Source organism: Penaeus monodon, chromosome 26, assembly GCF_015228065.2.
Source record: "Penaeus monodon isolate SGIC_2016 chromosome 26, NSTDA_Pmon_1, whole genome shotgun sequence".
NCBI classification, from domain to species: domain Eukaryota; kingdom Metazoa; phylum Arthropoda; class Malacostraca; order Decapoda; family Penaeidae; genus Penaeus; species Penaeus monodon.
Genome location: NC_051411.1, coordinates 11,936,116 through 11,956,539, shown reverse-complemented (window position 1 = coordinate 11,956,539; position 20,424 = coordinate 11,936,116). Strand labels below are relative to the sequence as shown.

The following is a 20,424-nucleotide window of genomic DNA, read 5'->3' as shown; positions in this document are numbered from 1 at the left end:
GGGGAGACAAACAGACAGACAGAGACAGACAGACAGACAGACAGACAGACAGACAGATGAAGATAAAGTGAGAAAGGGAGGAAGAGATGCAAAACGTAGACCGATACAACGACCAAGAGAAAAGGAAGGGGATGAAAATGTGCACTGGCATCCTGGCAATGGGGAGAGTAAGACAGCGGGGGGTGGAGGGGAGGCCCCAGGTGAGGCATACAGGGAGAGGGAGGGGGCAAAAAGGGCATCGTCAAATACATGTGTGGGTAGTTCGTCTAACTCCGCAGCTCCCCCCCCCCCTCCACCTCCACTAATACCCACATCTCTCACCAGCCCCCATCCCGCAGGACAAGGGGGGCAGTGTTATATTTAGACGTGTTTGAGCAATGCGAGTAAGGATGGCTTCCGTCTCCTTAATGAGTGCGTGAGTAGCGAAGTGAGGGAGAGAAGCACAGGGGGGAAGGGGGACGAGAGAGACGACGGCGACAAGCGATAAGAAACGCGAGAAAAAACGTCTCTTATCACATATTTACTCAGAGAAAGAAAACAACCCAGCAAATCCTTATATTATATTTATATATGTATATATATATACATATATGTATATATATCTGTATATATCTGACCCAAAAACCAAATACCGACTAAAGAGCAAAACGGGGAAACAGACAAAAGACGAACATAAAAAGGAGTGAAAGTTCCGTCCTCGCGCCCACAACCTCCAACCCCGCATCCTCCTCCTCCTCCTCCTGCGCCCCTCCCTCTCCTCATCCTCCTCTCCTCGTACAACCTCCTTGACCCGGCGCAGCGCAACACCTCCTACATTCTTCTCCCGTGGGCACTGGGCGTGGGGGAAAGGGGGGAGGGGGAGGGGGAAGTAAACCTCTTCATCCCTCCTTACTCAACCCCTCCCTCCCTCCTCCTCCTCCTCCTCTTCTTCTTTCTCTCGTTTAAAATACGAACTCTACGCTAGACACTTACCTTCCTCTCCCCTGAGGATGCGGGGAAAAGGAAGGAAAAGGAAGGGGGGGGGGGCAGACTGACAGACATAAATGGTTATTATTGCTAACCGATTCCCTTGGAGTTATCTTGCAAGAATCTCCTTATTTGGGCACCGAAACCAAGTTGCCTGCACTTTCCATCCACTCCCCATTGCCATCATGGGGGGGAGAATGGGACAACAATGAAGGAACACGAAATAAAACAAAAAATCATGCACGCAAACAAACAAACAAACAAACAAACACACACACACACACACATACACACACACACACAAACACATTTACTAGTGAGTACGCGATCTCTCGCATCTCGACTTCCAGCTTCCTTTCCAAATGCTGCTTGCCCAACACGGCAGGGTCATTTACATGCAGGCAGTCCAGTTAAAATGAACATGTTTGCATCGGTAAGAGAAAAAAAATAGAAAATATGCATGACTGACTGGGTGAGTGGGTAGGGGAACGAGTGAATGCGAGTATGAAAAGGAAAAACTGAAAAAGTAAAAGAAAGAAAGATAGATATGAGAGAGAGAGGAAAGAGAGAGAGAGAAAGAAAGAGAGAGAGAAGAAAGAGAGAGAGAAGAAAGAGAGAGAGAAGAAAGAGAGAGAGAAGAAGAGAGAGAGAAGAAAGAGAGAGAGAGAGAAAGAGAGAGAGAGGAAAGAGAGAGAGAGGAAAGAGAGAGGGAAGAAAGAGAGAGGGAGGGAGGGGAGGGAGAGGGCAAGTCAACACAGAAGTAGACAATGGCCTTGTTGCCATGCAATCGGAAATGGCTGAGACCTACAGGTATGCAAGCACCGCCGCCACCGTCCCAAGCACGAAGGTCGACCCCCCCCCCCCCGCCCACCTGGTTATCAGCACCTGGAACACTCGCTCATTCACAGCCTTATTAATAACAAAAAGATGGAAATGATTTACATTCACGCTCTCTCAAAAGTTCTCTCTACTCCACTAAAACGAATCAATGACATGAGCTGACAGTGACTCCCGAGGCGCTGTCAAAACTAGCCTTGGGCCGGACGCTACTGCAGCCTCCTCGCAAGTCCCGAAGCATGCGACGAATTCCAAAAAATCAAAACCCTTTCTCGCTTTCTCTCTCTCTCTCTCTCTCTTCTCTCTCTCTCTCTCTCTCTCTCTTTCTCTCTTTCTCTCTCTCTCTCTCTCTCTCTCTCTCTCTGACAGACACTGCGAAACATACAAGTGCATGTATAAACAAACGTTGAAAACAAACAAACAAACAGACACCCAGACGCATATACGAGCGCAAAACCGTTGGTAATGTTATGCCAAGGGTGCGGGTCTCGCGCCACGAGTCATAACCGTCGCGTCCCACCTACGCGCACACACGCACACTCACACACACTGTACCGTCATGCGCGTATGTGTATGAGACCTAGTTAAGCACACGTCCTGACACACGCACACACACTTACATAATGGCCGAGTTTGAATAAGTGTAAGCAGGATGTTGAGTGGGCGAGTAAGCAAAAAACAAAAAGGGGGGCGAGCGATCGAGTGAGATATGAGAGAGATATGAGAGAGAGAGAGAAAGAGAGAGAGAGAGAGAGAGAGAGAGAGAGAGAGAGAGAGAGAGAGAGAGAGAGAGAGAGAGAGAGAGAGAGAGAGAGGGGGAGAGGAGAGAGGAGAGGAGAGAGGAGAGAGGAGAGAGGAGGAGAGGAGAGGAGAGAGAGAGAGAGGAGAGGGGGGCGAGTGAGCGTAATTAGGTGTGCGTATAACTAGTGAGTGAGTGTCATTCACTACCCAAAGTTTAACCAACTGGACATAACATCGCGCGATCCGCTTGTGAAAGAAACAAGGAAAGGGATCTCAAATAAAAGGAGAAAAACAAATGGGAAGACATTGTGAGCGAGACGAAGGCTTGCGAAAGCTTCGTTGAAACTATTTTGACCTCTGACCCGTAAAAAAATCTACGAATTAAAATAATGAAGGGAAACGAAAAACTGAGCTCAATAACTAATTGTTACGCCCAGCAAAGGAGGAAGGGAGAAGGAAGAGGGAAAGGGAGAGAAAAGGAAGAGAGACGGAAAAGAAAAAGTAAGGAAAAGAAGAAAGGAGAAAGAGATGGAAGAGAAAAAGTGAAAAGACGAAATATACAAAATGATGAAGGAGACCCAAAGATAGAAGCCAATGCAAAAAAAAAGGAAAAAAAAAAAAAAAAAAACCTGCAAATAAAGCAAACACAGGGATGAGCGAAAGAGAAAGACCGTAGAAGAAAAACGCACAGACTCCAGGCCTAAGACCCCCATCGGCCTCCTACAGCCAACCCTACACGCAACAAGAAATCGACTAGCTGGCAATGATCCCCACAGAGGTAAGCCTCCCCTTAGCCCAAGCCTACGAACAGCCTGCCTCCTCCCTCCTTTATTAAACCTCCCTGAGTGCTGTACCTGACCACGGCGTAATATAACGGCTGGAATGAAAGAAAAAAGCTACGCGCGATTTTTATTTACCATCATGGGCCTTTCGTGCTATTTCTTAAGCATTATCTCCCCTACCCTACAGGGAAAGCGTCCTTTAAGCGCAGTCTCATCCTATTTTAGCATCTAACATTGATGACGAATAGCATAATACTGTTGTAGTATTCATAAAAACGCCATGAAACTGCTATATCGGATCCCTTTTTTCCAAGAGGGACATGGCACACCGTTGCACACGTTTCTATTATAGGTGGAAGGAAAGTAACAGAAGACGAAGGAGGAAGGAAGGAAAAGGGAGAAGGGAGAGGAAGAGAGGATGATGATACGGGTGAGGTTTAAAGAGGAGTAAATCGCAACCATTACCACAAGAACAGCCTCAGTTACACGAAAATACGGCCCCCGCATCTGATCACAGGAGCCCCTCCCCCCTCAAATCCTTGAATAAGCCAGTCAAACACGCAAAGTGCTAATAGCCTCGGTCACCGCGAAGACCACAGGCCTACAGAGATGCCCAAGACTAAAGAGTGAGTAGGGAAACAACAACTATGAGGGGTTAGTATTGTCTCCACTGGTGTACATTAACAATCTCCTCTAGACGAAGAGGCCAAGAAAAAAAACCATGCGGGCTTTAATCATCCTCCCCCCCCCTCTTTAAACTGCCATATCCATCTTCTAAAATAAGCAATAATAGAGGACAATGCCTCCACTTACGCTGGCTCTGAAAGGAGAAGGGAAAGAAGAGCGAAGAAGGAGCGAAGGGAAAGAAGTGACGGAAAACAGATTACAGATGACCTCAGGCATATGATCTCACAATGACCTCACTCGCCATACCAGCAGATTCAACTCCTCATTTACATAAACCCATAACCTTACATCGCACGCGACTTCAGCAAATAAGGAAAACCGAAAGAGAAAGAAGAGGCAGGGAGGCATGGTATTTAAACCCTAATCGAATAATAATAACAAGTGACATCCAGGAAAGGCTTTCACATTTACCAAATATGCTAATAGTAATAACACTAGAATCGGTGATCAGAGTCGCTCAAAAATAACAACAATGAAAATAGAATGAACACCATAAATACCGACGAGGATACGAAAAAATCCTTATCTTTCCGTGGAAGGTGTTAAAGGTAGAACCGATAAACAAGTAGAACACGCCAGCGCTCGAGTATTAATCTTGGCTTAGACATTCCTCCCCATTCCCCGCACAAGATATGGTGCCATACAGCCACTACAATCTTAGACGAAGGTTTAAATACAAGCAAATAATGAAAAAACTAAAACTAAAATAATAATAAATAAAAAAAACGAGAGGGAAACGAAATACAGAAAACAAGACGAGCAGGAAGATAATAAAAAACACAGGATACAAGTTTAAAAAAACAATAGAGACAGCAATCATCTAGCGAATAATGTCAAAATATAAACCGAAGCTCTATTCGTCTTAGGCCATCACTCTCGGTAAGGGACATTTCGCGCTGGCTCTCCGTTGCTCATTTCCATCATCTGCTACTCATCCATTCCTTTATCCAATTTTCCCCTTCGTCTCCCTCTGGTCAATTTCATATGGACAAGAAACAGGGACATAAAGAAGGGGGTGAAGGGGGAAGGGGACAATTAAACCCTCTCCCCCTCCCTCCCTCCCCTACCAAACCCTCAGGACTTAGTCAGAAATAACAACTTCCTGTGGGGTATGCAAATCGAGACAACTCCCTACCCCAACACCAACGCCACCCCTACCTCTACCCGCACGCTATATTTCGTTTCCCAGCTCTCGCGCTCAATATTTCAATCACTATCTCACACACACACATTCATTCATCCACTCACTCACTCACTCTCACTCAATCTCTCTCTCTCTCTCTCTCTCTCTCTCTCTCTCTCTCTCTCTCTCTCTCTCTCTCTCTCTCTCTCTCTCTCTCTCTCTCTCTCTCTCTCTCATATCAATACGTAGAGAAAACAGCAATCAATTCTGTAATGCGCTTAACTGATGTTCGCCCCGTCATTACATAATAACAGCATGAATTACGACCTCGATTCAGTTATTCAAAGGTCAGATGTCAGATAACATAAGGCTGTTGGCCAAAGATAACACCACCACGGCCAGTGGCATCCTTTTCTGGTTTGTTCGGTTCACTCATTTGTTATCGTTTCAACCTTTATTAGGTTTAGGTGACGATTTTACACCCTGCCTTATCACAGAGATTGGTGTTGTATAAGCTATAAAATAACAGCAATAATAATGATAACAATACTACTACTACTACTGCTTCTAACAAAAATGATAATAATAATTGAAATATTTATAATAATAACAATAATAATACTGATGATAATGATGATACAACAACAACAACAATAATAATAACAATAATAGTAATAATAATATTCACAAAAATAATAAATTATAATATTTATAATAATAATAATAATAATAAAATAATAATAATAATAATAATAATAATAATAATAATAACAACAACAAAAAATACCAATATAATCATTCATAACAACGAAATTAATAACTGAAATCGTGAGACACATAGTAGGCATGCATACGAGTGACTTTTCGAGGGCGTGAGAGTCATTGTAGTAACATAATCATGTTGAGCAATAAATCGGAAAAGGAGATTAGCCTTCCATCAAGTCAAGATCCACGCTGACGCCTCGGAAGAATGAGGTTTTATTGGTTTAAAGCTCAGAGATAAGGTATATATATCACAGGCCTGGAATGTAAACACCTTGAGAGATGGATGACGGTGAAAAGGCGAACCAAAATCACTGGTAAGCGAGCGAGCGAGCGAGTGAGCGAGCGCGCGCACGCACACACGCATAAACACACACACACAAAATAAATAAATAAATACAAAAAATAAACATTAAACTAGAATATACACACTGTATATTAATGATTAGTAAAGACAGCGAAAACAAAAAAGAGAAGAGGAAGATGGAATTCAAGAAAAAGGAAGAAAAGAAACATGAACTAAGAGAACACTAAAGTACAGGCAAAACCTCAACCCGGCCCAACCCCCTCCTCACCCCTTCCCCACACAACCTCAACCCCTTCACTCTTGTGCACAGCCACAGCCACAGCCACAGCCACAGCCACAAACGCCTCCACCCCCACCCCGACCCCCACTCCCACCCGTCACCCGCTGTGTACACATGGCGCTCCCCAATACTAAATGTACTCTCACGACCTATACCCAATTCCTTCTCTCCAGAACATGCAAGTCATGGCTATCGGATAGACACATTAGGCCTAACTTGTCAAGAATGGTTCACTTCATCTCTTGCCGCTTTACACCCCCTGGAGAAGGACATGCCAGACTGGAAAGTATTTCCTATGAAAGAGATGCTAAGAAAAAAATGGCCTAAGACGAAGGCTAATATGTTAATGAGGGAAATAAAGTTTTAATAAGCGATATATACCTTTTCTTAATATTTTAACATTCATACGGGGCTGGTCACTGTAATGAAGACGAAACGAGAGAAATCTAAAAAGAACAAAGAAAGGAAGGGTAGGCAAGACGTACATGATTCAATCGAGACAGCCCAGGAAGAAGCAGGCCGTCAGCGCAAGCAATGCTTACAATGAAGACAAGAAGCCCCCCGTTAGAAGGAAGGATAGAAAATGGAACACAGTAATTTTTTACCTATCGATGTTGCTAGACAGAAAGGGGTTAAGGGACGAATTAAGTATAAGACATGCAAGGGAGAAAATCATACAATTAAAATACACATATGTATACACACATAATGCATACATATACATATATAAAGTGTATGTACATGCCTGCATACATACGCGTGAGCGTGTGCACGCGCAATATCCATATCTGCCAATACTGAGAAATATTAGTTATAAATGCAGACACACGATACACTTGGATGCCTAAAACCCTCGCATGCCCCAATTCTATCAACAAAATGCCAACATGGGAAAAAAAAAAAAGAAAAAAAAAAGAGGGGGGCGGGGGGAATGGGCACTCCTCTGGCAGCGTGAAGCCGATGCCACTCTTACATATTGGCGTAGCAGGGATGCTCGACGAGAGATAAACAAGAGGGAACCAATCAACACCCAAGTACAGGCTTAGCAGTCTTATCACTCCTTACAACACCTGGGCTCTGTGGTATCGGGGCGATCACAGCGTTATTAATAAATCCACGGATGACTGACAAAAGAGAGTGGTGCCGGCTGTCAACTGCCCCACGATTCTCAGCCTCCCGCACGTCTGGAGCTCTTCCATTCCCTCCTTCTCCGCCAATGATCCTTTTCGTCTCATCTTTTCCCCTCGCCCCACGATCCCTCTCCATCTCCCTCTCGCCCCACGGTCCCTCTCCATCTCCCTCTCGCCCCACGGTCCCTCTCCATCTCCCTCTCGCCCCACGGTCCCTCTCCATCTCCCTCTCGCCCCACGGTCCCTCTCCATCTCCCTCTCGCCCCACGGTCCCTCTCCATCTCCCTCTCGCCCCACGGTCCCTCTCCATCTCCCTCTCGCCCCGCGACTGCTGCGGTAATTCATGTGCAAACACAACCCAGATAACAGGGCCATAGTGATCAATACCACAAATTGCTGGGCGAGAAAGCGGGTTCATGCCAGACACCAAAACGACTGGACAGAGACATTTTGCTTCGAAAAGAGATGACCTTCTTCTACAAAGAAAGAAGTAAGGAGCGAACGGGAAGACAAAAGAAACAAACCCGAAGAGAGATAAAAAGAGAGTGCAGATTAAGTCGTGGCGTCTGGGACTCTCTTAATGTCACAGCGTCAGGCAGATGCATTGCCCACGTCTCTTGACTTGCCACTCCGGCAGGGCGAGGGAAGGAGGCGTGACCACGTGCCCCCAATAGAGGGCGCCGGTGTTTGTGGTGAGTGCTTGGCTACATGGAAGCTGGGCGACGGGAAGGAGGCGGGTGCTATAAAGGCAGAGGGAGAAATGAGTAGGAGGGAAGAGAGGAGGGAGGGGATACGTAGTTGGGAAGGAGAAACAGAGAGGAGGAGGGAGAGAGAATAGCAATAATTTTTTAAAAAAGCAAGAGAGAAAGAGAAAGGAAGGAGGGAAGGTCGAGTTCCAACGTGTCAAAACATAAACCAATGGGATCGTGAGCCGGAGGAATCGCTCGCATCTCACCCTCTCCCGTCGCCAGCTGCTGCTTCATCACACCTTAGTCACGTTTCTATGTTTCCTTGCCTCAACATTCCCGTCTTACGATAACCACTGCAACTAATACCAAGGCCTACTCCATACGCCGTGTCGCTGTGAAGCCAACAAGGCTAGAGATTAAGAAAGTACTGGGCAGTAAAATAAAAATAAAAACCTAAAGGACACTTGCAATGGAAAATGTCAATTCATCCCTTCCCGGCAGCCCCTCCCACCCCCACCCCTTGCACCATGAATACTGAATGCAGGAAGCCTTCAACGCCTAGATCCACGCCCATGCGCGCCCACGCCACGACGCCCGCCCGCCTACACATCTGTTCTCTCCATCCAACCACGGCGTTCGCACCCCACCACGCTGCTGCGGTCCCCTGACGTCACAACATCCACAAGGAAATGTAAACAAACCCGCGTCCAGCATAGAGGCGAGGTGCCCCAGGCTATATATCTATTCTTCGCCCCGCACACACCCAAACACTTTCAAGGAAAATGGCGGCACATGACCTAAATCTTTGAAGGAGGAAAGGACAATCGGACCAGATACCGGCGTGGACAACGAACAACAGTAACAGCAGTAGAGAAAAACAAAAAGACAGCGTCGGCAAGAAATTTGAAATCGCGGGGCATACCGGCGTTTGAATTTGAACCCAGCACAGTTACGACAGAGAGCGGAGGACTACCAGCCAATCACCTTTCTCCCTGCTCGCTCCCCTCTCCCCCACTCTTCCTCCATCCATCATCCCCCTCCCCCCACACCGACCCCTTCCCCTCCATCTCTCTCTCTCTCTCTCTCTCTCTCTCTCTCTCTCTCTCTCTCTCTCTCTCTCTCTCTCTCTCATGATAACATGCAGAAAACAGCAATCAGTTCTGTAATGCGCGTAAGTCCTCTCCTCTCCTCTCTTCCCCTCCCTCCCCCTCGTGTATCATTCACATAAAACGTCGTTTCTACTGGGAAGAAGCACCCATGACCATGCACAGTATGTACTTCAGACCTTAAAACAACCATTACCTTTAGATCGAGCACAGAAAAATATTCAACGAGCAAATCAAAATACAAAAAAACAATCAATATGGAAGAATCCATCACAATCACCTAAGAAAATTTATACACATGAAAACAACAGCCATCTCCCTTTTTATTTTTTTTTATCTGTACATCCTGCTATATTTTTCCAGAAGGAGAGGCGGGGGAGAGGGAGAGGGAGAGGGAGAGGGAGAGGGAAAGGGAAAGGGAGAGGGAAAGGGAGAGGGAGAGGGAGAGGGAGGAGAAGGAGGGAAGAAAGAGGAGGGGGAGGGGAGGGAAAGGGAGAGAGTGAATTATGAAGGAATAATTTTGAGTGTGTGTGAGTAGAGTGAGACAGTGGGTAGGTAGATGAGTGAGTGAGTACTTGAGTGAGGAGTCAGGGAGAGAGTGCGTGAGTGTGAGTGTAGAGTAACTTTTTTGACTTCCAGAGTGAGCAAGTGAATAAGAGTTAGTGAGTGACAAGATGGGTGAGTGATTGAGGATGAATGAGTGAGTGAGAGGAAGGTTGAGTGCGTGAGTGAGACTGAATGAGTGTGTAAGGATGGATGAGTAAGAGGATGGATGAATGAGTGAGTGATGGGATTGATGAGTGAATGAGTGATGGGAATGATGAGTGAGTGAGTGAGTGAGTGAGTGAGTGAGTGAGTGAGTGAGTGAGTGAGTGCGTGCGTCTCCCCTCCCCGCCTAGTCTTAACCACCTACGCCAAATTTCGAAACACGCCCAACCGGTTTCCGCCAAGGCATCGAAAGCTCCAAGAGTGAAGCAATAAGTTGGGTGCTCCGTGGGCGTGTGGGGCAGGGTCGTAGCAAACACGGATTACGGGCGGGAGTACGTGAGGAGCAGGCTGAGACAAGCAGAATGTGGGCGGAAGCTTGGGGGCGGCTGGGCGCTGCTGCGAAAATGGGCTGAAACGGGCAGGTGAGCGAACAGGGGGGGGGGGGGGGCGACACAAAGCGATATGTCATCGGCAGGTGAGAGGCGGGGCGCGTGGGCGGTAGGTGGAAGGGCGGAGTGGTCAGGCGGGCGAGGGGCAGCAGCGTTGGCGGACCAGTGGGGGAAGATGAGGAATGTGGGTGTGGAGGGCGAAGGAAAGAAAGACAGCGTTAAAAAGGAATAAAGATTAGAAGAGTAAGATAACCCACGATGAATAAATATCAGAAGGAGAGGAGGGGAACAAGCCGAGCAAAAAGAACACGAAAAAAATGCATCTGCGCGAGAGGGAGGGAGGAAGAGCGGTGAGAGGGGCGCGAGGCAAATGAATGTACGCCGGTGTACTTCACGTTCCTCCGTGATGTCATCACCTTCGGTTCTGACGAACGCAGGACTCGCTCAACAGGAATGGGCGTCCTACTCAAGCTCTCTCTTGTATCCTTGCCTCGCAGGCCCCGAGGAACTGTGCAATGAAGGGGCATGTTCCTTATTAGACAGGAAATAGCGTATCGTGCCCTGAATCATGTATTGCAAACGAGGCCGACCTGCAACAACGCAAAAAGAGAAAGGAAAAAAATCGGGAAAATGAACGAGGCCTGCATCCGGGAGGAGCGCCTTTCCCCTCATGCTTTTCCTCCGCGACGCCGGCCGTCTGCCTCCCCGCAGAAAGAGCGCGGGGCGGGAACGGCATCCTGCCGGCGCGGGTTCCCTACTCGCCATGCTCTCCCGGAGGTGACGTCACCAAGCCAGGCATGACGTCATGCACAGGTCCAGCTAGCTACGTCACAAACACCTCACTCCGCACATGGCCACGCTCTCGCTCTCCTGGCTTTCCCTCTCGTGATCTTGCACAAAGAGCGAGTTATCACAGGTTCCTAAAAGAACCACGGATCTGTATATTTCCTAAATGCCACACTTCACCCAGGAAACTCCTTCGTTGATAGCCCTAGCCCATTCAAATCCGTGCGCTTATCGGAGGCGATGACGTCACGCCCCGGCCGGCCACTCCTCGGTCGCCTCGACGCCACAAGTACCAACACGCTCGACTCGTCCGCTACCGGGAAACACGTCGCCGTGACCTTCTGCCGAGTCCGTCACCGCTATTCTGGGCAGCCGCCGCCTACTACGACCCCTGCGGGCCGCTCCCCTCGCCGTAAGGACATCCAGGCGACGCAAAAGGACACCGCTTATGGATCTCGCCAGGTCGGAATGAAGAGGAGGAGGAGGAGGAAGGGAAGGATGGGACCAGGAACACCGGAGCACTTACTCGTCTCGCGCAAATTTGCTTGAACATTCTTTTCAGTATAAACGTCCACCAGGCCTGTGGGTGAGTTCGGCGCGTTGCTGCTTTCCAACGGGAGACCGGTTCGTTGGCCGATCCGCCACGCCCCCTAGTTCGATATGCCGGCCTAGCTTTTAGCTCGCGACAGCGGCGGCAGTTGCGTCTGCATATCTACTTCCGGGTGGCGGGAAAAAGGACATTCCTTCGATTTAAAAGGGGCCGCCATTCCATTTCGTAGTCATCAGCTCCTAGTCCCCTGTTCCTTTCTTTTATCTCTCGTTCTCTCTCTCTCTCTCTCGAGGCTGAGAGACAAAGACAGAGATTAAGAGATTGAGTGAGAGTAAGAGAAAGAGAAAGAGAAAGAGAGAAAGAGAGAGAAGAGAGAGAGAAAGAGAGAGAGAGAGAGAGAGAGAGAGAGAGAGAGAGAGAGAGAGAGAGAGAGAGAGAGAGAGAGAGAGAGAGACTTCAACGCACAAAATCTATGAACGGGAAAACAAGCAGCCGACAGACACGCAACTCGACAATCAAGAATAGTAGAAAACGAACAAACAAAACATATCACAATGACATCACAGCTAAAAATAGCCCCTCAACCCCGATACAACGAATCACGTCATCCCTAAAAATAGAACACATCACACCAGATCACCGCAAACATTATTCTCTCCCCCCTCCCCCCTAAGCACTATCGTAAGTCAGGTGTGTGGTCCTACCGCTCCCGCCACTTCCTCCCCCATCCTCCCCCGCCCTTGCCCGCCCACGCTCATACACCTGTAGTCAAGAAGGCGCTTTACCTTGCGTGCTTCGACCCCTGGACTCGCGTCTTGCCGGGTTTACATAGTGCCGGCCACAGACTGATGTTGCGTGAGAGTCGAAGCGGTAACTAATAAATTAATCCATCTATCTATGAACCAACAGTACTAAAACTGACAATAATAACAACCTGAAGACCTCACCGCTACAACCATTTTTGCACATTTAAATATTGAATGACTACAGTAGTAGGAACAAGCTAAAAGAACAGACAGATTGAAATACACGAAGTCACATCCGCGAAGTTCACGCCATCAGAGAGGCCTCCACCGAAGGACATTACCAGCTGATGGACAACAACGTCAATCAACACGGAGGATGGAGGCGAATAAACAAACGCGGCGCCCCCTCCCCCCCCTCCCCCCACTACCGACATCGACCGCGTCCTAGTCCCACGTGCCGAGTGAGAGGGGGAGAGGGGGGAGAAATGCCCCTCCCCCATGCCAACCAAAAATGTCGTGTTAAACTCTGAGTTTTACGACTAAACGCCAGTTACCTGCTTCATTTCCTTTCTTTCTGTTAAGTTGAGAGGGAGAGGGGAGGGAGAGAGAGGGAGGGAATGAGGAAAGAAAAAGAGAGAAAGAGAGAAAGAGAGAAAAGAGAAAGAGAGAGAAAGAGAAGAGAGAGAGAGAGAGAGAGAGAGAGAGAGAGAGAGAGAGAGAGAGAGAGAGAGAGAGAGAGAGAGAGAGAGAGAGAGAGAGAGAGGGGGGGGGGGTAGACAGGCAAGCAGGTTGAGGGGAGGCAGTGGGAGAAAAAAAATGACACCATCAGGCCTTCCACGTCTTGTGTGCTATCCTCTTAATAATCTGTCTACTGCAGCCACTCAACTATTACAGGCTGCAATGTGTCATAATGTTGCGAAGCTTTTGCATGAAAGTCGGAGAAAAAGAGTCATTATTGTTGTTGGAGCCTGAGGAATGTCTATCATTACTTGGCATCAACCTGCTGATAACAAGATAAGAAAATCAAAATCTGTTTGTAATGGAGGAGCACTGTATGCATACCTACCACCTACCTCTCTCCCCCCCTCTCCCCCCACCTCTCTATCTCTCTCTCTCCCTCCCTCCCTCTCCCTTTCTCTCTCTCTCTCTCCACGATAACGAATAACACAACTTAAGCCCCCACATACACTCCCTCGCGCTGCCAAATACTCACTCGATGGAAAAAGGATGCTTCAAGATTATGTCAATGCCATTGATAAGTTGGCCCGATAAAGTCGACCTCCGTTCACTATTACACTGCGTGATAAGACGCAACCCCACACCTTTCACGCACGCTACCTCCCACGTACGAAGGCACACATGTCGAACACAGTTCCATTCGTACTGCAAAGACTGGACCGCCCGGGGAGAGAAACAAGAAGAGATAGAGGGGACGAGAGGGAGGGAGGGAGAAATGCTACAAAAAGAAAAAAAATACAAAAAGGAAAAAAGAAGGACAAAAAGAGAGGCACAGCGGAAAAATCAAGGGAGAGGAAAAATAATACCGGCGAACGTCTTCACTTCCGTAGATCTCACACTGGCAAGGAGAAGACTTGGTACAATACAGCAGTAGTAGCAGATGTCTAGAGCCGATATACCCGGTCCGCCTGGTCAGATGGCGGAGGAATGTGACCTTGGCGGGATTGTGTGGTAACTTTCTTCTATGGTTACCACAAACCAGGTAATGTGTTTGTACAATGCGCGTGTGGTATGGGAACGTACGTGTGTGTGTATGTGTGTTGTGTGTGTGTGTGTGTGTGTGTGTGTGTGTGTGTGTGTGTGTGTGTGTGTGTGTGTGTGTGTGTGTGTGTGTGTTTGCGCGAGTGTGCGTGCCAATGCCCCATATACGCCCGAGACCGCATCCCCCTCCCAGGATGATGCCACGGCTGCAATTGTCGGAACTGCCCTCCTGGAGTGCCAAGGAGCCCACCGAGCCCAGAATTTCCCGAATACTCTCGGGAAGCGACGGGAGGAGGAGGAGGGAGGGGGGGAGGGGGTTCCGACCGCGTTGAGTGCTGGCCACGTGGCTGGTCGGGGAGGCTTGTCTCTCGTGGGAGGCTTCGCGTTCGGCTCAAACTCTTCGCAATCATGAGCTTCCTTTTGAATGTCAGGAGTGGCACCGGCTTGGCTCATGGGCTGCGATAAACTTACTAATTTTAGTGCCATTTGTGTTCCAGGGGCGTGTAGGCCTATATCTATATCTACTGAAATCTGACTACTGTGTATACGTACATACTTGTATATACATGCATGTATGTGCGTGTGTGTGTGTGTGTGTGTGTGTGTGTGTGTGTGTGTGTGTGTGTGTGTGTGTGTGTGTGTGTGTGTGTGTGTGTGTGTGTGTGTGTGTGTGTGCGTGTGCGTGTGCGTGTGCGTGTGCGTGTGCGGTGTGGTGTGTGTGGGGGTGATGTGATGTGGTGTGGGGGGGGTTGTGTTGGGGGGGGGGGTGATGTGATGTGGTGTGGGGGGTTGTGTTGCGGGGGTGATGTGGTGTGGTGTGGCGTGGGCGTGTGGGGGGGTGATGTGGTGTGGTGTGTGAGGTGGTATGGGGGGGTGACCACAGGGAGGGAGGGGGAGAGAGTACGCGAAAGAAAATACTACAGAAAGCGTACACACCCTTTAAAGCTGACAGCAAGTGGGGCAGAATGTTGCACAGGGAAGGTAAGGCACGACCTTATAAAAGCTCCACCGGTCGAACTCACTCACTCACTCCTCACCTCTCTCTCTCTCCTTTTCTTTCTCTTTCTCCTTTTCTCTCTCTCCCTTTCTTTCTCTTTCTCCTTTTCTCTCTCTCCCCCTTTCTTTCTCTTTCTCCCTGTCTCTTCTTTCTCTCTCCCTCTCTCTTTCTTTCTCTCCCTCTCTCTTTCTCTATCTCCCTCTCTCTTTCTCTATCTCCCTCTCTCTTTCTCTATCTCCCTCTCTCTTTCTCTATCTCCCTCCCTATCCCCTTGAAGTGTGGTTCTTTCTCGCTCGACTTCATATCGTGAGAAGGAAACGGGACTGGGCTGGCAGTTAGCAACAACCCAACCATGTTCCCTTCTTTCCGTTTCTCTGCCTGTCTAAGTCTGTCTCGGCCTTTCTGTCCGCCCGTTTTTGCTTTGCCCCTCCTCCTCTCTCCCTCCTTTAAGGACGTCAGATCGATGATGCAGTGCCGCCCAGGACCGACCTTGTGCCGGACCCGCCGCCGGATGGATGGATTTGGGGGGGAGGGGGGGAGAAGGCGAGGGTGGGGGGGGGGCGGAAAGCGTAACTGACCACGGAAATGGATTTTTTTTAAACCAATGCTTTCTTTACCTTTTCCTATAACGAGGTGTCAAAAAAGTCTAGCCCACTTGTAAAATTGGCACATCAGAACGCGAAACCAAGGAAATGAATCGACAGGCATTGGAAAAGACACGCTGTTCCCTGGAAAACGACTGACACAAGCAAGCAAGTCATACACCCTTGCGACCTGCGTGTGATTCAGCAGGCTCGGGCGCCATGGAAATAACTGGCCGCCTGCAATAACACAATGACGGACGGGTTTGTGAAGAGACGGGTGAAAAAAAAAACAGGGAAGATGAACGAGGGTGAACAGGGAAGACACGCGTGAACAGTACGAGACAAGAAAGGGGGGAGGACAAGGGAAGGGCAGTGTCAGAAGAGATAAAGGCAAAACAAAGTTGAAACAGCACCAGCCGAAGTATAAATAAACGAACATGAGACCCTTACATAACGCCAACATCTTGCCTGAGCCATACTCGTCACTTGGGGTGCACACGTGAAAAAAATTCCCTCTGACGGCCCTCCACCTCTTGTGTCTGGGCGGTGTTTCCTAGCAACTAGAATGGAAAAGTAAACAATAAAAACAGCAAGACCAAAGCACAACCATGCGCTTCCGCAGACCGACTCGGAAGCAAAGCAAAGCGCCTGGCCAACCCCGGAGCTCGACGTTCATTTCAGCTTCTTCCTAATCAATATCGCGCCGCAAGGAGGAATCCTGCCATGTCATTCATGCCAGTGTCCTTTGCAACGGCATGCACGTTCGAGGTCGCCCGTTGGTCCACTGCCCTTCAATCGAAGATGAGGCGAGCTCTTTTCGGTAAAATAAAACGCGGAATCTCTCGCGAACCGCTACGCCAAGGACGGGGCCTGGGCTGCACGGGCGAAAAATCAGGTTAATTACATACAGCGAGCAGAACGGAGCGCCGCGGCAACACCCGACATGCATTTCAACGCGTCACGAGTTGCAGCTAGCTTGTACTGCTCTCTTTCCTCGGACATTCTCTCCCACGCAATTCATTCTTTCATGAATGAGGCTGACTAACCATGTGGGCCTACTGCTCCGAAATCCCTGCCCGATGCACCTGCTCCCTGCGTGCGTGCGTCTGTGTAATGGCTGCGGTCCTGCAACAGGGATTGGCCATGGGAGGGGTAGGGTGAATGGAGGAATATGGGGGGAGGGGGGGAGGAGATATCACAAAAGGCCATAGTGCGGGCACGTTTTATTCCCAGTCTCCCGCCGTATACAACTACCGCCTTTCTCATCACCCGCGAGGGGTGCGGGGAGGAAAGACAACGATGTATGTGTGTGTGAGTGAGAAAAGGGAGGAGGAAGGTGATGCCGAGAAGAACGAGACACAGAGAGGACGACAAGAGGTAGTGTGGATCCAAAAAGACATCGGGGTTGCACCCCCCCCCATTCATTCAGGCAACGGGTATGAAAGGAATGGTGGGGTAGGGTGAAGGGGGGTGGGGGGCTCGTAGTAATTCTACTCTTACTACCACGGCCAAGAGGAGTGTTTGTGGCACGGCTTGCCACTCCCCCAACCCGCACCCACAGAGAAGCGTGGGGTGCGATGGGGGGGGGGGGGATGCTCGTGGGACGCCGGGTACGCAGCACTTAGGGCATGTGGATAGCTTAATAACTCCTACAGTATACGGACAGAGAGCATAAACTGGCAAACAGATAGGCAGCCCGACGGACACATACATATGTATATACGTAGATAGATACACAGACAGGCTGCGGGATACTTCATGGCTCTCCCAACATACCAAGTGTGCATCATGGTCAACCTCATTATTTATGCATACAACTGTTTGGAGGGGGAGGCAGATATGGAAGGAAGAGGGATGGGGGGACGAGGACGAGGACAGGGAGAGGAGAGGAGAGGAGAGGAGAGGAGAGGAGAGAGGAGAGAGGAGAGAGGAGAGGAGAGAGGAGAGAGCAGAGGAGAGAGCAGAGGAGAGAGGAGAGAGGAGAGAGCAGAGGGGAGAGGAGAGAGGAGAGAGCAGAGGGGAGAGGAGAGGGGAGAGCGAGGGGAGAGGAGAGAGCGAGGGGAGAGAGGCCACTGAGATAATGTGTTATCTTAAACACTAAAGTCTACTTTTCTAAACGTCTTTAACTACACAACGAGACAAATAGTGTGACTTGAGTAAAAGGTAGATAGGTATGTTCATCTCTTCTGATGAAATGATGAACAGATACAGAAAGCGTTCATACAGAATCATAATTATGGTTCTATCAATTTCCTTGCGAAATGCATTTTCTAAAATCAAATGGTCATCTAACAAAACACCGCCGTTTCCCAATATTTTCCTTTCTCTTTCTATATTTAAAGAAATGCACAACATTAATGGTGCATCTTTACGCGAGATTTCCAACGTGTTATAAACATTTTGCAGAAATATTAACTATAAATAATATTACTGAATTAGAATAAACATTTCTTTTGACTCAACACAAACCGGAAAATTAACCTGTTGCACAACGAAATACAACGGCTTGAAAACCCACCCATACTTACGAAAACACAGGAAAAGTACTGACGGCTTTTTTTGAATGGCCATTAAAGAGTCGGTGAAAAGGCAGCCACCTACACCCCCCAAACCCCTTCTAAAACCAATGAGTTGCACAGCTGTTGAAGTTCTCTCCCGACCCCCTAACAGCCCTGACCCAGATGCTGCAGGCTCTGTCTGGAAGGGACCTGACTGCAACTGCTTGGCGCCCTTGCAACACACATCTGTGCTTGAACGGACAGCTTTCCACCGCGCCTGAATGAAGTCAAAGCTGCGGCTAATACGGTCCCTGTGCTAACGATGTGCCAGCAGTATCGGTTGTTTTATAGAAGACTCGGTCTCTCTAAGGAAAAATATGGCTTCTCACTCAGTACACGATTCAAGAATCACGTTTCTTACGGTTCCATTCAAAAGTTTACGATATGCTAACGTATCATTCATACAAGCTGATCAGTAGCCTAATAAAAGAAACCATTCCCCTGGGTTCACTTTAGCTGATACCATAGATTTCGACCTTAGCTCAGCAGTCATTGTATGGGGCGTTGACTCCTAACCAATAGATAATGATAAGAGGTCATCAATGTGTTTTACCTTTGACAACAGTTTTAACGATATCGGGTGGGAAGTGTAATATCGGTGTCGGCCCTTCTCCGCCTGGTGCTCTCAAAATGCGACAGGTTACGGGAGATACACGAAGAAAGTATGCTCACTACCTTCATGTTTTCCCATTCAGTCTTCCTTTGCTGCCCGTTTCTTTCTTTGCTTTGCCGATAACCACCTTTCTTTCTAAGGGAGAAGGCTTTCCCCCCTCTCCTCTCACTCACTCACACATAAAAGGGGAGGTCTGGCAAAAAAGACTTTTGCCGCATTACACTTCAGACAAGCAAAACTCAAGCTACAGCCCCCCCCCTCCCTGACTAGAGAGCGAGAAGTGACGTGTCTGTCTGTCTGTCACATGAACGAAAGTCTTTCCCTAGCTATGGCCAAGGTCGGGATCCCTGACCTAAGGTCATGGCCAACAGTAAGTCCATTTCGAGGATATTCTATGAGGATAAGTAACCTTTTCCCCTGTAACTCAGTGTTCTAGTGTAAATGCTGCATTTCATAAAACCTATTGATACAATAAATACCATTTACATTTCCTGTATGCCTGGCTTTCCCCCCGTTTCGCCTGTGCTTAACTCTACCATTTTCAAAATAGTGGTCTGCATAATATACATCCGGTATCCAGTAGAATAAAGGGAAATTCACCCTTGCGAGTGACACGCCCTCTCGCCTTTAAAGGGGAAAAGGCAGCCCGACCTCCTTCTTCCCCCGAAAGAAGGAATCCCCGTGCGATAACACTAAATAAGACAAATAAACAAAAAACGGACGGAAATCGACCCTGTCAAGCGACCCCAACAGGCCTGTCACGACCCAGCCCCCCACACGCCCCCCCACCCTCCTCCTCCCCCCCCCGTTCGACGGCGCAGATACTCACTTGAGGCGAATTTCCTCGTTGTCGGAGCGGAGTTTGCCGACGTCGATCTGGAGCTGCGCCTTCTCCTTGGCGGTGTCGTCGAGGAGCTTGCGGGCGTCGGACAGCTCCTGCTCGTACAGCCCCTTCATGGACGTCACCTCCTTCGTCATGGACTCCTGTATCGTCTCCACCTGCATGTTGAGGCTCCTGTTCTCCACCTCGAGCTGCCGCACCCGGTCGATATAAGCCGCCAGACGATCATTGAGCTTCTGCAATTCGGCCTTTTCTTGCAACCGCGATAAACGTGTGGGGCTCAGGGGCGACGAGCGAACCCTGGCCGACCCCGGGGTGCTCGTGCCTGCTTTCGGCGTGTCCGTGCCACTACTCGAGCTCGTCGTGGTCACCATCGTCACCTTTCGGGATGTGCTACGAGTCGACATCGTGGAACTTCACTGCACTGTACGAGGGAATCGTGCTATGCCGCCGCCACCACTCAGACCTCCACGAGCCGCACTGTAAACACTGAACACACGGCGGCGTCAACACCTCCCGGGAC

At 48.8% G+C, this 20,424-nt stretch overlaps 1 protein-coding gene across 2 annotated transcripts in view; it reads right to left on the bottom strand.

Moving 5' to 3' along the window:
• The window catches only part of LOC119589931 (lamin Dm0-like), a 39,663-nt gene extending 19,239 nt beyond the window's left edge, over window positions 1–20,424 (bottom strand). Inside the window, exon 1 of one of the 2 annotated variants that reach the window (XM_037938591.1) lies at window positions 19,890–20,424. In XM_037938591.1, the coding sequence (XP_037794519.1) occupies window positions 19,890–20,308 (419 nt within the window). In that variant the 5' untranslated portion in view covers window positions 20,309–20,424. The remainder of the gene's footprint in view (window positions 1–19,889) is intronic. The other variant, XM_037938592.1, reaches the window with a different exon arrangement.